Genomic DNA, 16,410 nt, shown 5'->3' on the forward strand with positions numbered 1-16,410 from the left:
TAAGGAATGGATTTCAAATTTGTTCTTCATAGGACAACAACCAAATCAGGCAAAAGATCATTGGTGAAAGATCAAGCTTCAACAACGACTCTTTGGTGTGCTGGCAATTTCACAACGTCTCTTTCACACCTCTATATAAAGGAGTGAAGACCTAGAGAATTGGTAATGCAAGAACGCTGAACGAAAGACTCACAAGATTCTCACAAGTACCAAACCTCTGCTGAAATTGTTCTGCATTCACTTAGAATTTCTGTGTCTCAAAGTCATATCTTAGAAATTCTTAAGTCCATTGAGTCTGTATCTGATTTGTATTGTGAGCACCTCTGATTGTATATCAAGTGTTCAACCTTAAACAATTTTCTGTGTAATTTTGTTTAGTTAGGAAGTCTCTTGCAGTTGTGCTTGAGCAGGAAGTCTCTTGATTGTGTTCTTGAGCAAAGGAAGTCTCTTGCTTGTGTGCTTGAGCATTGGAAGTCTCTTGCTTGTGTGCTTGAGCATTTGTAATCAGATATTACTCATAGTGAAATCTCCTTGGAAGTGCAAGGGGGACTGGACTACTTCCGGATTGTGGAAGGAACCAGTATAATTGCTTTGTGTCGTTCTTCTTCTCTCTCTCTGTTTTATTCCGCTGCATTTAGATTCTGATCATCACTTCAGAAGCTGTCTCACTTAGCTTCTGATCAGTGTATTCAGTTATTTAGAGAAACGAAGAATTTTTCAAAACACAATTCAACCCCCCTTCTTGTGTTTTTCTCACCTTCAATTGGTATCTAGAGCCTTGGTCTGTTGTGTATCACTTAACCGTGCAACAGTCAAAGATCTGAGAAAAACATGACTACTCCTCCTCCTGATGGTGATACTAGCTATAAAAATGTCTCACATGATTATAGTGATAGTAAGAAAACCAGTGTTGGAAAAGTTCCAAAGTTCAATGGAGATGCTGAAGAGTTCTCTTGGTGGAAGACCAATTTTTACAGTTACATCATGAGCCTAGATGAAGAATTGTGGGATATTCTGGAAGACGGCGTTGGTGATTTAGTCCTTGATGAAGAAGGAGCTGCTGTGGATAGAAAGAAACATACTCCAGAACTGAGGAAACTTTACAAGAAGCATCATATTATCAGAGGAGCTCTTGTCACTGCCATACCCAAAGCAGAATACATGAAGATGAGTGACAAATCCACTGCTAAAGCTATGTTTGCTTCTCTCTGTTCAAATTATGAAGGGAGCAAGAAGGTCAAAGAAGCAAAGGCTCTCCTGCTTGTACATCAGTATGAGTTATTCAAAATGAAGGATGATGAAACTATTGAGGAGATGTACTCAAGGTTTCAAACCTTAGTTTCTGGTCTACAGATTCTAAAGAAGAGCTATGTTGCTTCTGATCATGTAAGCAAGATACTCAGAAGCTTACCTGCCAGATGGAGACCAAAAGTGACTGCCATTGAGGAAGCTAAAGATTTAAACACTTTAAGTGTCGAAGATCTTGTTAGTTCTCTCAAAGTTCATGAGTTAAGTCTTAATGAACATGAGTCTACTAAGAAGAGTAAATTAATAGCTCTTCCATCCAAAGGCAAGTCATCAAAAGCTCTCAAAGTGGTTGAATCTGAAGAGGAAGAACAGTCAAGTTCAGACTCTGAACCAGATGCTGCTGAAATGGCCATGCTCTCAAACAGACTTCAATATCTGGCCAAGAAGAACAGAAAGTTTCTCTCCAGAAGGGGTAACTCCAGAAGCTCAAGGAAAGAAGATCAGAAGGGATGCTTCAACTGTAAGAAGCCAGGTCACTTCATTGCTGAATGCCCTGATCTTCAAAGAGAAAAGTCAAAGGACAAGTCAAAGAGGTCTACCTTCAAACCAAGCAAACTCAAGAAGCAGATTAAGCAGAGTTTAATGGCAACCTGGGATGATTTGGGTAGTGAATCTGGATCTGATAAAGAGGAAGCTGATGAAGATGCAAAGGTAGCTGTTGGGTTGGTAGCAACAGCAACTTCAGAAGCTGGATCAGATTCAGACTCAGAAGATGAAAATGAGGTATATTCCAAAATTCCCAGAGATGAACTTGTTGAGTCACTTAAAGAACTTCTTACACATTTTGAAGTAAGAACCAATGAGTTGAAGGATTTAAAAGAAAAATATGCTGATTTGGTACAACAGCAAAAATCAACTCTATTGGATCTGAAAGCTTCTGAACAGGGACTTAGGGGCTTTGACTTCATGTGTAAAACATATGAAGACCAGCTCAGGTTCTTATGTCAGAAGCTACAAGAAAAGTGTAATGAAAAACCTTTGAGTAATCATGAAATTGCTCTTGAAGACTTCATTATATCTGGCATTGACAGAAGCAGAGTGGCTTCTATGATTTATAGCATTTACAAGAACAATGGCAGAGGAATTGGCTTTCCAGAAGTGAAACTGGAGAAAACCAATCTAAAGTCTTGTTGTGAATGCATCAAGGAAGGTCTGAAAACATTCTTTGTACCAGAAGGGGCTGAGTTGGAAACTGTTGTTCAATCAGAACCTGAAGCTTCTAGTTCTAAGGCTAAGATTACTTCAAAGCCAAAGAACTCTAAGTCAAAGGCTATGATCAAATCTGATTCCAAAACTTCAAAGGTTAGGATCCTGAAAAGATCAGAACCTATTCCTCAGAGTCTGGTGAAACCAAAATCTGGGGTTCTGAAGTCTAAGTTTCAGAAGAAGACAGTTACTGCTTCTGAAGTACCAAAACCTAAGGTGATGGCTAATCAGAAGCAACCCAACTCACAGCACAAGGTACAAGAAGTGAAGAGTAAAGCCTTAAGTACTAACCTTCCAGGACCCATAGAACAATGGGTACCTAAATCTAAAAATGTCAATAATGCAGGTATGTCTAAGAGCAGTGCCAAAGCAAAGATCATGGTACCTAGACAGCGGTTGCTCAAGACACATGACAGGAGACAAGTCCATGTTCCTCAGCCTAACAATGAAAGAGGGAGGAAATGTGAAATTTGGAGGCAACCAGTCAGGCAGGATCATAGGTACAGGAACTATTGGTAATTCCTCTACCTCAATTAATAATGTATGGTTGGTAGATGGTCTTGAACATAACCTTTTGAGCATAAGTCAATTTTGTGATAATGGTTATGATGTGCTTTTTGAAAAACCCAACTGTACAGTAATCAACAAGAAAGACAAATCCATTGTGTTCAAGGGAAAGAGAGTTGACAATGTCTATAAAATCAATTTTTCTGAACTGGCTGATCAGAAGGTGATCTGCCTACTATCAGTGAATGATAAGAAATGGATGTGGCACAGAAGGTTGGGACATGCTAACTGGAGGTTAATCTCTAAGCTTAGTAAGTTACAACTTGTGAAAGGGCTACCAGACATTGACTATCATTCAGATGCACTTTGTGGTGCATGTCAGAGAGGGAAAATTGTGAAATCATCTTTTAAAACCAAAGACATTGTCTCAACCTCAAGACCTTTAGAATTACTCCATATTGATTTATTTGGACCAGTGAGTACTGCATCCTTATATGGAAGTAGATATGGATTAGTCATTGTTGATGATTACAGCAGATGGACTTGGGTGAAATTCATAAAGAGTAAAGATGTTGCGTGTGATGTATTCAGTAGCTTCTGCACTCAAATTCAATCTGAAAAAGAATCAAAAATTTTGAAAGTCAGAAGTGATCATGGTGGAGAATTTGAAAATGAGCCATTTGAAGCTTTTTGTGAAAAACATGGAATTTTCCATGAATTCTCTTCTCCTAGAACACCACAACAAAATGGAGTTGTAGAGAGAAAGAATAGAACTTTACAAGAAATGGCCAGAACCATGATTCATGAAAACAATTTACCAAAACATTTTTGGGCAGAAGCAGTGAATACAGCATGCTATGTTCAAAACAGGATCTATATTAGACCTATTTTGGAGAAAACAGCATATGAACTCTTTAAAGGAAGAAAACCCAATATCTCTTACTTTCATCAATTTGGATGTACTTGTTACATTCTGAACAACAAGCTCTACCTAAAGAAATTTGATGCCAAGGCCCAAAGAGGAATCTTTTTAGGTTACTCTGAAAGGTCAAAGGCATACAGAGTGTATAATTCAGAAACACTATGTGTTGAAGAATCTATGCACGTTAAATTTGATGACAAGGAGCTTGAAGATAAAACTTCAAAGCAGGGTGAAAGTTTTGCAGAGATACAGGTTCCTGAAGCTACTCCAGAACCTGATCAGATAGCTGAGTCTGAAGATAGTCCAGAAGCTGAACCCACATCAGAAGCGCAAGATGAAACTGCTTCTGATGAAGCACAAGATGGCTCACATCAAGAAGATCCTCCCAGAAACACATTCAAACACAAGTCTTCACATCCTGAGGAGCTAATCATTGGAAACAAAGATAGTCCAAGAAGAACAAGATCACATTTCAGACAAGAAGAGTCAATGATTGGACTAATCTCAATGATTGAACCTACAACAGTTGATGAAGCACTTTCAGATGATGGATGGATCCTAGCTATGCAAGAAGAGTTGAATCAATTTCAAAGAAATGATGTGTGGGATCTGGTACCCAAACCTCAGCACAAGAACATTATTGGAACAAAATGGGTATTCAGAAACAAGCTGAATGAGCAAGGTGAAGTAACAAGAAACAAAGCCAGACTTGTTGCACAAGGGTATAGTCAACAAGAAGGCATTGATTACACTGAAACGTTTGCTCCAGTTGCAAGATTGGAAGCAATCAGGTTACTTCTTTCCTATGCAGTTAATCATGGCATAATATTATATCAGATGGATGTCAAGAGTGCATTTCTCAATGGTGTAATAGAAGAAGAAGTGTATGTTAAGCAACCTCCTGGATTTGAGGATATTAAATATCCTGACCATGTTTTTAAATTGAAGAAATCACTATATGGCTTGAAACAAGCTCCCAGAGCTTGGTATGATAGACTAAGTAATTTCTTAATCAAAAATGATTTTAAGAGAGGACAGGTTGACACTACACTCTTCAGAAGGACCCTTGGGAAAGATATTCTTGTTGTGCAAATATATGTTGATGATATAATATTTGGTTCTACTAATGCATCTCTTTGCAAGGAATTTTCTGAGTTAATGCAGGATGAATTTGAAATGAGCATGATGGGAGAGCTGAAGTTCTTCCTTGGCATTCAAATCAATCAATGCAAAGATGGAGTCTATGTTCATCAATCAAAGTACACAAAGGAGCTTCTGAAGAAGTTCAAACTTGAAGATTGTAAAGTGATGAACACTCCAATGCATCCTACGTGCAACCTGAGCAAAGAAGATGAAGGAGCTAAAGTAGATCAGAAGCTGTATAGAGGTATGATTGGTTCTTTGTTATACCTCACTGCATCTAGGCCAGATATTTTATTCAGTGTATGCTTGTGTGCAAGATTCCAATCAGATCCTAGAGAATCTCATATGACTGCTGTCAAGAGAATCTTCAGGTATTTGAAGGGAACAACTAATCTTGGACTCCTTTATAGGAAATCCTTAGATTATAGGCTAATTGGATTCTGTGATGCTGATTATGCTGGTGATAGGATTGAAAGAAAATCAACCAGTGGCAATTGTCAATTTCTGGGTGATAATCTTATATCCTGGGCTAGCAAAAGACAAACAACTATTGCTATGTCTACAGCAGAAGCAGAATACATTTCAGCTGCAAGTTGTTGTACACAACTACTTTGGATGAAACATCAGTTGGAAGATTATCAGATAACTGCTAACAGTATTCCCATTTATTGTGATAATACTGCTGCTATTTGTTTGTCTAAAAATCCAATTTTGCATTCAAGAGCTAAGCACATTGAAATCAAACACCATTTTATCAGAGATTATGTTCAAAAAGGAATTTTAGATATACAATTCATTGATACTGAAAATCAATGGGCTGATATATTTACTAAGCCTTTAACTGTTGAAAGATTTGATTTTATAAAGAAAAATTTGAACATGCACTTCGTGTCTGATTAAATGTTTGCTTGCTCCTGAATAGGATTTTAGGTTCTGAAGTTAGTTCAGAAGCAGTAGTCCATCAGAAGCTCTTTATTGAGGTTCTGAGGAAAACTCGCTTCTGATGATGACATCAGCATCTGAAGTCCAGAAGCTGGATTTGTTGCTTCTGAATAGTTGAATAAGTGGAAACGTTGGGAGTTACTTTTTAAAGTAACTTCTGGCCCACTAACTTGGTAGTTACTCTGTGAACTTCTTACGTGGCCTGTATGTGTTGGTGTATAACTAAAAGGGCAATGATGATTTAAAAGCTTTGAAAGTACTTTTCACGCGCCCCCAATTTTGTCATTAATGTTATGTTTGTTTGTCTCTTTTGAATTGCAATCGTTTTACTTTTAACACTTTGTCAATTCACACACTACTCACTCACAACAAACACATTTGCTCTCAAACCGTTTGCGAAGTAAGCGCATTCTCTCAACCTTAGAACCCTAAAATCTTCATCTTCTTCAAATCTTCGTCAATCATCAAATGGCATCATCAAGCTCAAAAGTTTCAGAATCTACTTCAAACAAGCAAAGCGTATCAGAATCTGGGTCCATCTACAAAGAAAAGACTATGGATATTCCATGGGAATCCTTGATAGTCCAAGTAGAGTCACCAGTGGATTTTACTTCACTCAAGAAGTACGAAGTAAACATGGAAGGCTTAATAGAAACACAGGAGCTGTCTGAGTATTTCAGAATGCTAAATGGGCCAACATATGTGAATTTGGTCAAGGACTTTTGGTTAAAAGCTGAAGTGTACAATGAAAAGCCTGCAAAAGTTGTAAGCAAACAAGCTGGGTCAAAGAAAGGGAAAATGGTCATGGATATGAATCCTACATCATTTGACAGCTTAGAAATAAGGTCTGAAGTGATGGGCATTCCTATAACCATCACTGAGGAAGTTATAGCTAAAGCTTGTAGAAGGCATGCAGAGGGAAGATTCCAAGAAATAGTCAGGAAGGAAGATGTCCTGCTACAAGGATACTACAACACTCTTTTGGGTGGGAAGAAGGATGCAAAGCCTTCTGAAATGGAGATTCACAACAGGATGTTGGTGAAATTCAGTAATGATTGCTTCTTTCAAAGAGCAGGAGGATCTGACCAACCCAACAATCAACAGAAGCTAGCAATTTACTTCATGGCTATTTTGGAAAAGATAAACTTCCCAAGATATGTAATGGATCATCTCTGCTGGGCCATAAATGAAAGCACTATCAGAGGAAGAAAACAAGTACCCTATGGAAGATTGCTGTCTGAAATCTTTTATCAAGGAAGGGTGCTGGAGTTCTTAAAATGGACAAGGAGTGCTTCTGATAGATGTTTCGAAGTCTCTACTGCTGAAAGGACTATCAGTAGCAGGAGCTTATGCTCTATGAAGTTCATCAAAGAAGCCCCTAAAGATGAAAAGTGGTTAGAGATGACAACTGCTGAAACTGAGATAATCAGGGACTTTCCTCCCATCGTTAAGGAAAGTGACTCTGATTTCCTAGTTCAATCAGTAGCTGAGTATGTCCTGGAAGAAGATGCAAGCACTCAGGAGGAAGCTGTTCCTGCTAAAGTAAAGAAGGTAAAGAGTGCCACTGCATCAGAAGCAATTACTGATAAGGGCAAGCAAAAGAAGGATGTCAAAAGAAAGAGGGGGAAAGCTGAAACAGTTTATCACAAGGAAAAACTGGATGAAGCTTTGGATGAAATAGAAAAGGAGGAAGTTGAGCCCAAGCTGAAGAAGAAAAAGGCACCTGTTGATATAAAAAGCTCTATGGTTGAGCTGACTCCTGCCAAGGCCAGAATGGCTAAGGAATTTGCTGCTTTTAAGTTATCCGAGTTACAGGAGAAGAAGAGAATTAGGGCTGCTTCTATTCCCATAAAAAGAAGCAAGGACAGATCAGAGTCAGTCATCACAGAAGAGCATCTGAATAAAGCTCTTGATGGGATAAAGGCAAATGAGCACAAGAAGAAGGCATCTGAACTAACCTTCACTCCAATGGTTGAAGTAACTTCTGATATGGAGAAAGAAGCTGATGGGCAAGCTGTTCAGATGCTAGCTGAATTAAAAAGGAAAGAAGCTCAATACAATTTGGAGAGGGATCAAAGGCTCAAGGCTTCAGGTCTGGAGAATTGTGATGAATTTTTCAAGAAGAAGTCTGAAGAAGTCAAGGAAGTGGCTGTTAAAGCTTCAGAAGCGGTTCTGAAAGCACCTAGTACTATCACTTCTGAAGCTGGCCCTGCAGATCAGGTAATCCAGATTCCAGTCACCTCCATCCCCACTTCACCCTCTTCACCATTAGCACCTGAACCAATAGAAGACACTTCTGTCTTAGACAATCTTGCTCTCCACTACTCAGGTGAGTTACCCATAGACAAAGCCTCAGAAAAAGCCTCTGAAGCAACTCCAGAAGCAGCTGCTTCTGAAAATGTTGTTTCAGAAAACCCTCATCAACAAACACCTGAACCACAAAAACCCACAACACCCCCACAATCACCAATAGCCATCACTGACCCCCAACTCAACACTCAAACATCAACTTCACCACAACAACCACCATCTGAAACTGAATTTCAACCTTTACCTGAACACTCTCCTGAACCAACTCCCATGGATGTTGACATCTCTCTAGTCAATGTTCAAGCCTCAACCTCCACCACACACATTGATTCTGACCAGCCCTCATCTTCTAACACACAAACACACCTTGCCATTCCAGTTCCTAACCCTATTCAAGACTTAGAAATCAGTGATTCTGATCTTGAAATCCTTGAACATCCACCCACAAACATCCTGGAATCTGGATATATCAATTCTGAGCTTCTGACAATCCTTAGTCAATTGCTTAATCTTGTGGATCAACGAAGGACAATTGATCTCACAAGTGCATATGAAGACTCCTGGGCATCACTTCAGAACCGGGCAACTGAGCTAATTGAAAGCTTAAGGGCTAAGTGCATCAGAAGCAAGGAAGCTTCTGTCAGGAAGTTAATGGAGCATCTGAATCAGAGTCTCAGAGTAAGAAGTTCTACACTGCTCCTGGCAAACCAGCCTTTCTTCTTAGAAACGGATTACTTGACCAGAGAAGCAAGGTTGTGTAAGCTTCTGAAGAAACAGATGGCACAGCAGCAGCAAGAAGCTAAGGAAAGGGAACAGGCTCTTCTCCAGAGGCAACAACAGCTTGAAGAACTGTTGCAGAAGAAGATTGAAGAAATGGAGGAGATGAAGAAACAACATCAAACCAACACTTAGTTGCACACCCTTGTGTTTTTCTTTTTGTTTGTTGTTTGTTTTGAATTCCTAGTCCTTGCTTCTGAAATCATTCTGCTTTAATTCTCTTTGCTTCTGAATGCTTACTGATTCTGACTGTTTAGCTGCTTCTGACAATTGAATATACATGATTTTTGCTCTGATTTATTTAGTTCATTGCTTAGTATACTCTCTCACGTTTGAGTTTTTCTCATATCTTTTTGTCTTTTGTGCTTAGATTTATTTTAATTTTTTTTGATAATGACAAAAGGGGGAGTATATGTGACAAGTATTTAAAGGCTCTGAGCCCCATTAATGGCATTTGAAATTTTTGAAAAAACTTCTATCTTTTTACCTTATTGGTATAAGCTATGAATGAACGAAGAAGTATCAAAATTCAAGTAAAGTTAATTGAACCATTCTTCTTATCTATAAGTAAATTCTTTCAATGATTCAATTTTGCTTTTAAGCTCTGATAATAATTATTGCGCGCAAAATGAATTTAATTAACCTGGATAGAACTTAGGGGGAGCTTACAAACCTCACCTTAAAGACTATCAGACTCAGGGGGAGTTTGAGCTTACAAACCTCAGATTCTGAGCTTACAAACCTCAGAACCCCAAAGTCAACTTGTTAATTAGATTAACAACAATTGATCAATTTTAAATACTTTTGTTTGTCATCATCAAAAAGGGGGAGATTGTTGGAACAAAATGTGTTTAACAATAAACCTTAAAGAGTTTTGATGATAACAAGGTATTAAAAATTGTAAATTGGATTAGCTAATATTTGTTCAAGTGTACAGGACCATAATTATAAAGTTACATCATCATTGGTTCTGAATTAGCAAATAAAGAGCTATGGAAACAACAAAAATTTGAAGCTTGGACGCTCCTGAAGGCAACTTGCTCCTGAAGAAATAGCGCTCCTGAAGTAAGCTGCTCCTGAAGAATAGTGCTCCTGAAGACAAGAGGTCCAGAAGTCACATCATCAGAAGCTGCAGAAGTCATCTCATCAGAAGCTGCATCATCAGAAGCTGCATCATCAGAAGCTGCCTCATCAGAAGCCATTTCACCAGAAGCTGAATTTCAACTGGATTTGCAAAGAATCAAGAATTGAAGAATCATCAATGCAAAAGCTGTCTATTGGATTCGAAAACACAAACAAAGGATTAGTGGAGCTTGCAACGGTCATTTCAAAGGTGTTTGAAGGTGTGTGTTTGCAATTTGGACGAAAGCGTTGACATTGTACTTTGTACGAATTGTACAACCACGTTCTCCACTACTCTGTTTTGTGTCTGCACTTCAAGACAAGAAAACAGCTCCAGAATACGGTCTCGCCTGCATAGATGTTCCTTTGGATAAGGAATGGATTTCAAATTTGTTCTTCATAGGACAACAACCAAATCAGGCAAAAGATCATTGGTGAAAGATCAAGCTTCAACAACGACTCTTTGGTGTGCTGGCAATTTCACAACGTCTCTTTCACACCTCTATATAAAGGAGTGAAGACCTAGAGAATTGGTAATGCAAGAACGCTGAACGAAAGACTCACAAGATTCTCACAAGTACCAAACCTCTGCTGAAATTGTTCTGCATTCACTTAGAATTTCTGTGTCTCAAAGTCATATCTTAGAAATTCTTAAGTCCATTGAGTCTGTATCTGATTTGTATTGTGAGCACCTCTGATTGTATATCAAGTGTTCAACCTTAAACAATTTTCTGTGTAATTTTGTTTAGTTAGGAAGTCTCTTGCAGTTGTGCTTGAGCAGGAAGTCTCTTGATTGTGTTCTTGAGCAAAGGAAGTCTCTTGCTTGTGTGCTTGAGCATTGGAAGTCTCTTGCTTGTGTGCTTGAGCATTTGTAATCAGATATTACTCATAGTGAAATCTCCTTGGAAGTGCAAGGGGGACTGGACTACTTCCGGATTGTGGAAGGAACCAGTATAATTGCTTTGTGTCGTTCTTCTTCTCTCTCTCTGTTTTATTCCGCTGCATTTAGATTCTGATCATCACTTCAGAAGCTGTCTCACTTAGCTTCTGATCAGTGTATTCAGTTATTTAGAGAAACGAAGAATTTTTCAAAACACAATTCAACCTCCCTTCTTGTGTTTTTCTCACCTTCAAGGTCGGGGTTCGAACCCCGGCCAAAAAATAAAAAAAAAACCTCTCCGTTTCCCTAGTAAATCCAAACCCCATTTCATTTTCTCTATTCTTCTCAGAATCCAGCTAGGTCGCTGCCTTCTTCATCTTCCGCATTGGTATGTATCCTTTCCAATTTAATTAAATACTATTTTTTTTTGATAAATTTAATTAAATACTATATTATTATTATTATTTATTTTTTTGACCAATTTTTGGGAGATTTTCAATACTAGAATATTTTTATTTTTGGAAGTTTTTTTTTTTGAAAAATTTTATTTATTTTTGGAAGTTGTTACTAATACATGATAAATACAATGAATAATACAGTAATAGTAATATTTTATATGATTTACCTACTCAAAGAAAATCCCTTAAATTTTGGTTCTAATTTGACCAACCAATAAAAAAGTCATTAAAAATATGGAAAATTCAAAGAGTGCCTAGTCTTATGGTGTATTTAATAAAGTGTGAGGAGAGAGAAGGGGCCAGTCAGAGTGTGAGAAAAACACTGCAAACATACAGTGAGAGATAGTGACAGGTTAGTGAGTGAGAGAAAAGAGAAAAACAGAGGCAAAGACACAACAGCCTCCTCCTTCTCATTCTCAGTGGAAAAAAACAACCAAATCAAAGGGTAGAATTCTTCTCTCTCTAACTCTCTCTGTGTTAATTTCCCAAGAAAAACTCATTTTTTCATTAAAATAGTAATTTATTGTTATTTAATTCAGTCTTTGTAACGTTTTTTATTTATTAAAATTGAAAAAAATTCTTGGTCTTGGTCTTTGTATATGTTAATGTTTGTATTGAGATTTGTGTTTGTCTGTGTGTCATACTAAGGTCGGTTATTTCTATGTTGTTGTTGTTTTTAATTTATTGATTTTGTTTCATTCAATGTCACCAACACAAAATTCCAGATCAATAAAATAATAACACACTCATGTGATTTTATTTGGCTGTTTTTGAATATAAAATCTTGACCGTAGATTTGTGATCCTTTATCTATATTAGCGTGTGTCACTCACTGTTTTGATACTCTTTTTCTTCTTCTGTTTGGTTTGAAGGTTGAAGTGTTTGTTGTTGGAGGAATTTGCTCTCAAAAACAAGAGGAACAGTAGATTTATGTCTTCTCAGTTTATTCTGGAATCAGTTGTTGGGGCTCTGTTGAAGAACCTCTGGATTTTCTCTGTTTCTTGTCTTCTGCTCACTCTTTCTGTGTTCTCTTCTGCTCTCTATATGCTCTTTGTCATCAAGAGCAATTTTTCAATGCGATTGAGGCCAAAAAGGTTTGTTTTTTATTAAATTAAATAATTTCTTCAATATCACTTATTATTATGTCTTTTAATATTTTTTTATTTTATTTTGATGATTATTGTTTCATAGATGGATTCTGGGTTTAAGGGTTTAATAATGCTTTTTGTGTCTGTCATTTTTTCAGGACTTGTTACCGAGTTGTGTGTTTTGGAGGCTTTCATATACAGAAATTTTCTAATCTTTTTTTGTTCTTAAGAGTGGATCTCACTTGAGAGAAAGAGAGAGATTTTGTCACCATTTTTGCCTTTCATTCATTTTCTATAATCATTTCATTTCCATTTTCTAAAAATTTTGTGAGGATTCTGAAGGGGTTTTTCAAGGGTTTTTCCCAAACAATTTTTTATTGTTTTGATTCAACATGTCGGGTTCTAGAAAATCTAGAGCTAGACAAAGGCCTAACCCTTTGAAAGAATCCAAATTGATGACAAGGAAATTGCAGCTTGTTTTTGATGATCCTGATGCCACTGATGTATCTGAAGATGAGTCACAACGACTAAGATCAACAACAAAAAGAAGCTTCTTTGAGGTCACTCTCCCACCTCATGTACCTGCAGCAGTTTCGTTGACTTCTCAGAACAGCTTTTATGTGAAGCCTAAGACTGTATCAAGGAGAAAGACTTGTCTTTCAGCACAACCTCAAATCAACAAGAAGGTTGTTCCAACCTCAACTTCTCCAACCACAGGGAGACGATCTTGTGCCAAATACCGCGGTGTTCGTATGAGGCCATGGGGCAAATGGGCTGCTGAGATTCGTGATCCTTTCAGAAATGTTAGAATCTGGTTGGGAACTTACAACAGTGCTGAAGAAGCTTCTCAAGCTTATGAATCCAAAAGGCTTCATTTTGAACTTAAATTTCAGGCAATGGAGGCAATCAAAAAGGGTTCCGCTTCTGCAGCAGCCCCTCGACTTGCTGCATTGAACAAAAACTCTTCTGCATATGCTGATGCTACTGATGCTTCTGTGTCAGAGAAATTCTCAACTACTGAAGACTCTGACAGTTTGTTCTCACACACATCGCCTTCTTCCGTGCTTGAGTTGGATACCTTAGCATCCAATTCGATTGAGAAGTTTGATGTTCCATCAAACACTGAGGCTGCTGCTGTCAATGAAGCGAGTGAAATGGTGTCTTGTCAACTTGAAGAGCTAGAAATTCCAGATATGACTGTTTTAAACTTGCCTGAGTCAATTGTTGCTGAGAATCCAATTGGGACTGATCCCACTCTTGATTTTGGATTTGATTTTGATCGGTTTAACATTGACGATTTCGGACCGGATTTTGATGAATTTGGAGACTTCGGTGACTTCAAGGATATTCAAATTCATGGTTTTGATGACAATGAACCTACTGAGCTTCCTGATTTTGATTTCGGTGATATTGGTGATGATGATGAATTTGCTGGTTGGATTGAGGAACCCCGCCAACACAACATACCTTGTGTCTAAGTTTTGTAGTCTCTTAGAGTGAGACTAGGAAGTAGCTGCGCTATGATGTTCTAGATGAAATTTTGTTCATGCTTATGTAGTTTTGCGAGACAATATGAGGATATACAATATCCGTTTTTGGTTGAGAGTGATTCTATTGAGTTAATTATTTTATATTTTGTTTATTGAAGAGTTGTAATATTTAGTCGAATGTCACAGAGATCTTTTGATTTTCTTGTGCTGTTAGAGTCGTCCGAAGGGTTCTTGAACTTTACTATATTGTTTGGAGTATTGTAATTTTAAAGCTCTGATACCGCGTATGAATGAACCTTCAAATATTTTGGATACATTGTTTTTTCTTTTCTATTGTTTGATATCTATAAGGTTGTCTATGTAGTTTTACATTATTAGCATTTGCCCATATGATGCCGATGCACTAAGCAAATGGCATCTTATTCTTTCTCAAGTATGGTTGATTAAAATACAGGTGCATTGTGAAAGGCCTCAAAGAGTTTCTTGATTTTGCTTGTCAACAACCACAATATTTCTTGGTTTTTACTTCTTTCCTCTCTCTTGCTCGCTGAACTTCTATCCCGAATAACAGTTCTGTGCAAATTTATCACGACTTATTATATCTAGTTTTCTCATTTGTCCTCACTGCCCTTTGAACAGCTATGGATGTTAACTTGAGCAATGCATCTCTAGTTTTCATCTCTGACATTTTTTTATTTATCAATCTGTCACATTTGCTACAATGGTTTGGGGCTTGGGGCTTTTCATTTTATTTAATTACTATTTCTTGTATTGTTACATCAGAATCGGATTCTACATTTTCCCCCATTTTCATGGACGCTGTTAAGCTAGCTAACTATCCTTCACTCCTTATTTACCTTTCCTTTTATTTTGCAGTGTAAATCTACAGCTCCAATTTTTCCCGTCTTGTTTGATTTTGCTTTCAGGTGAGTTTCCTTTCATTTTGTTTTAGTAATCACTCTAATTATGTGTAAGACAAGTATTAAACATTCTAAAGGAGCTGCATCGCTAGGATAATTTATGAGAGTAATTAATGCGTTAAGGAAAAAAAATTACGTTTTCAAGTCTTGCATATCGGAAGATAATAGATGTTAAAACCTAATGTATTAAATAGTATGTATCAAATTATATCTTCTCATTGCTACCAGCCCAACGAAATTGTACTGAGAAGTCAAATAGTGCCGGACAATGCAATGGTTTCTACCAATATCACAGTGCTGATACTTTTTTAAATCAAACAAAATTTTATTGAGAGAAAATGGAAAAGTACAATTTGGGGAGGATAAAATGTAGCAAGACTGCCTTGTTTCGTTCTCTAGATTAGAATTGGCCACTTCCTGGAGGCAATCATGACTATGTAGAAGCTATATGAGGTCTAAGGGCTAAGAGACATTCTTAAACAAAAAACATTCTACTTCAACCAAATGCACCAAAGACTTGAATAAACATCAGGATGCTGAAAATACTATATAAGAAATGAGATGATTTACAGTGCAAGAATTGGTGGTCTTTTGTTTATAAGCTATATCTTTATATAACATAGCTTACAATGTCAGACCCTGCATCACCCTTTAACTTTATTCCATGAAATTTCTGTTAGAATGACTTATAGTTGGTGAAGAGTGCATTAATTTAATTGATACTTCTGTATTCTATAATTGTTTGCCATATCTTTTCTATGTTGCTTTATGGTTTTCATTCTTGAATAATCATATGTTCAATCGTATATCCTCAGGATGAATATTAGTTGTGTTTGTGTTCATCTTTATCTATTTTCTGCAATTTAACTATAAATATTGGTTGGAATTGTAAGGTTGGAGGTACAAAGTCTTAAACTATCAGAATCATTTCAGTCATCACTCATCTCCGTTGGCATATTACTAACGGGTATTCATATCATTGTTCATGTTACGGTCTTACCGATAGTAATTTATCATTTTAGTCTACATTGAGTTGTACTTAGGGATTCATAATTTCTAAGCTGGATGGCTTCCTACAAGCTTAGTGGTTAGGTGTACCGTTACTGTAGTAATCGGGTTATTTATTACGAGTTGTTTACATCTTAGCTTGTTATTTCGAATATAAAATAACAATCAAAGTATTTCTCTCTAGGTGGGATTGCCTACATAGATCAAGCGACTCCATATCTTATAGGGAAGATAATCAATTAAACAGTTATCAGAATTTAGGATGGGCAATAATAAATTTGAGTGAACGGATATAATAAATTTGCTGTTTCAAAAAAATAAAAGACAGG

General features: G+C 37.2%; 1 protein-coding gene across 1 annotated transcript; it reads left to right on the plus strand.

Moving 5' to 3' along the window:
• Positions 1-12,827: 12,827 nt before the first annotated feature.
• Positions 12,828-14,467, plus strand: LOC146897375 (ethylene-responsive transcription factor ERF118-like). The gene has a single exon (XM_085733181.1). It carries the CDS (start codon positions 13,056-13,058, stop codon positions 14,139-14,141), a length of 1,086 nt encoding a protein of 361 aa, XP_085589307.1. The 5' UTR covers positions 12,828-13,055; the 3' UTR covers positions 14,142-14,467.
• The last annotated feature ends 1,943 nt before the right edge of the window (positions 14,468-16,410 follow it).

The sequence above is a fragment of the Medicago sativa genome, chromosome 8 (genome assembly GCF_051527215.1).
Source record: "Medicago sativa cultivar Bolivia chromosome 8, Bolivia_mono, whole genome shotgun sequence".
Taxonomy (NCBI): domain Eukaryota; kingdom Viridiplantae; phylum Streptophyta; class Magnoliopsida; order Fabales; family Fabaceae; genus Medicago; species Medicago sativa.

Bases quoted from the DNA above. Each gene is read 5' to 3' on its own strand.
- LOC146897375 (XM_085733181.1), top strand. From the start codon at position 13,056: ATGTCGGGTTCTAGAAAATCTAGAGCTAGACAAAGGCCTAACCCTTTG.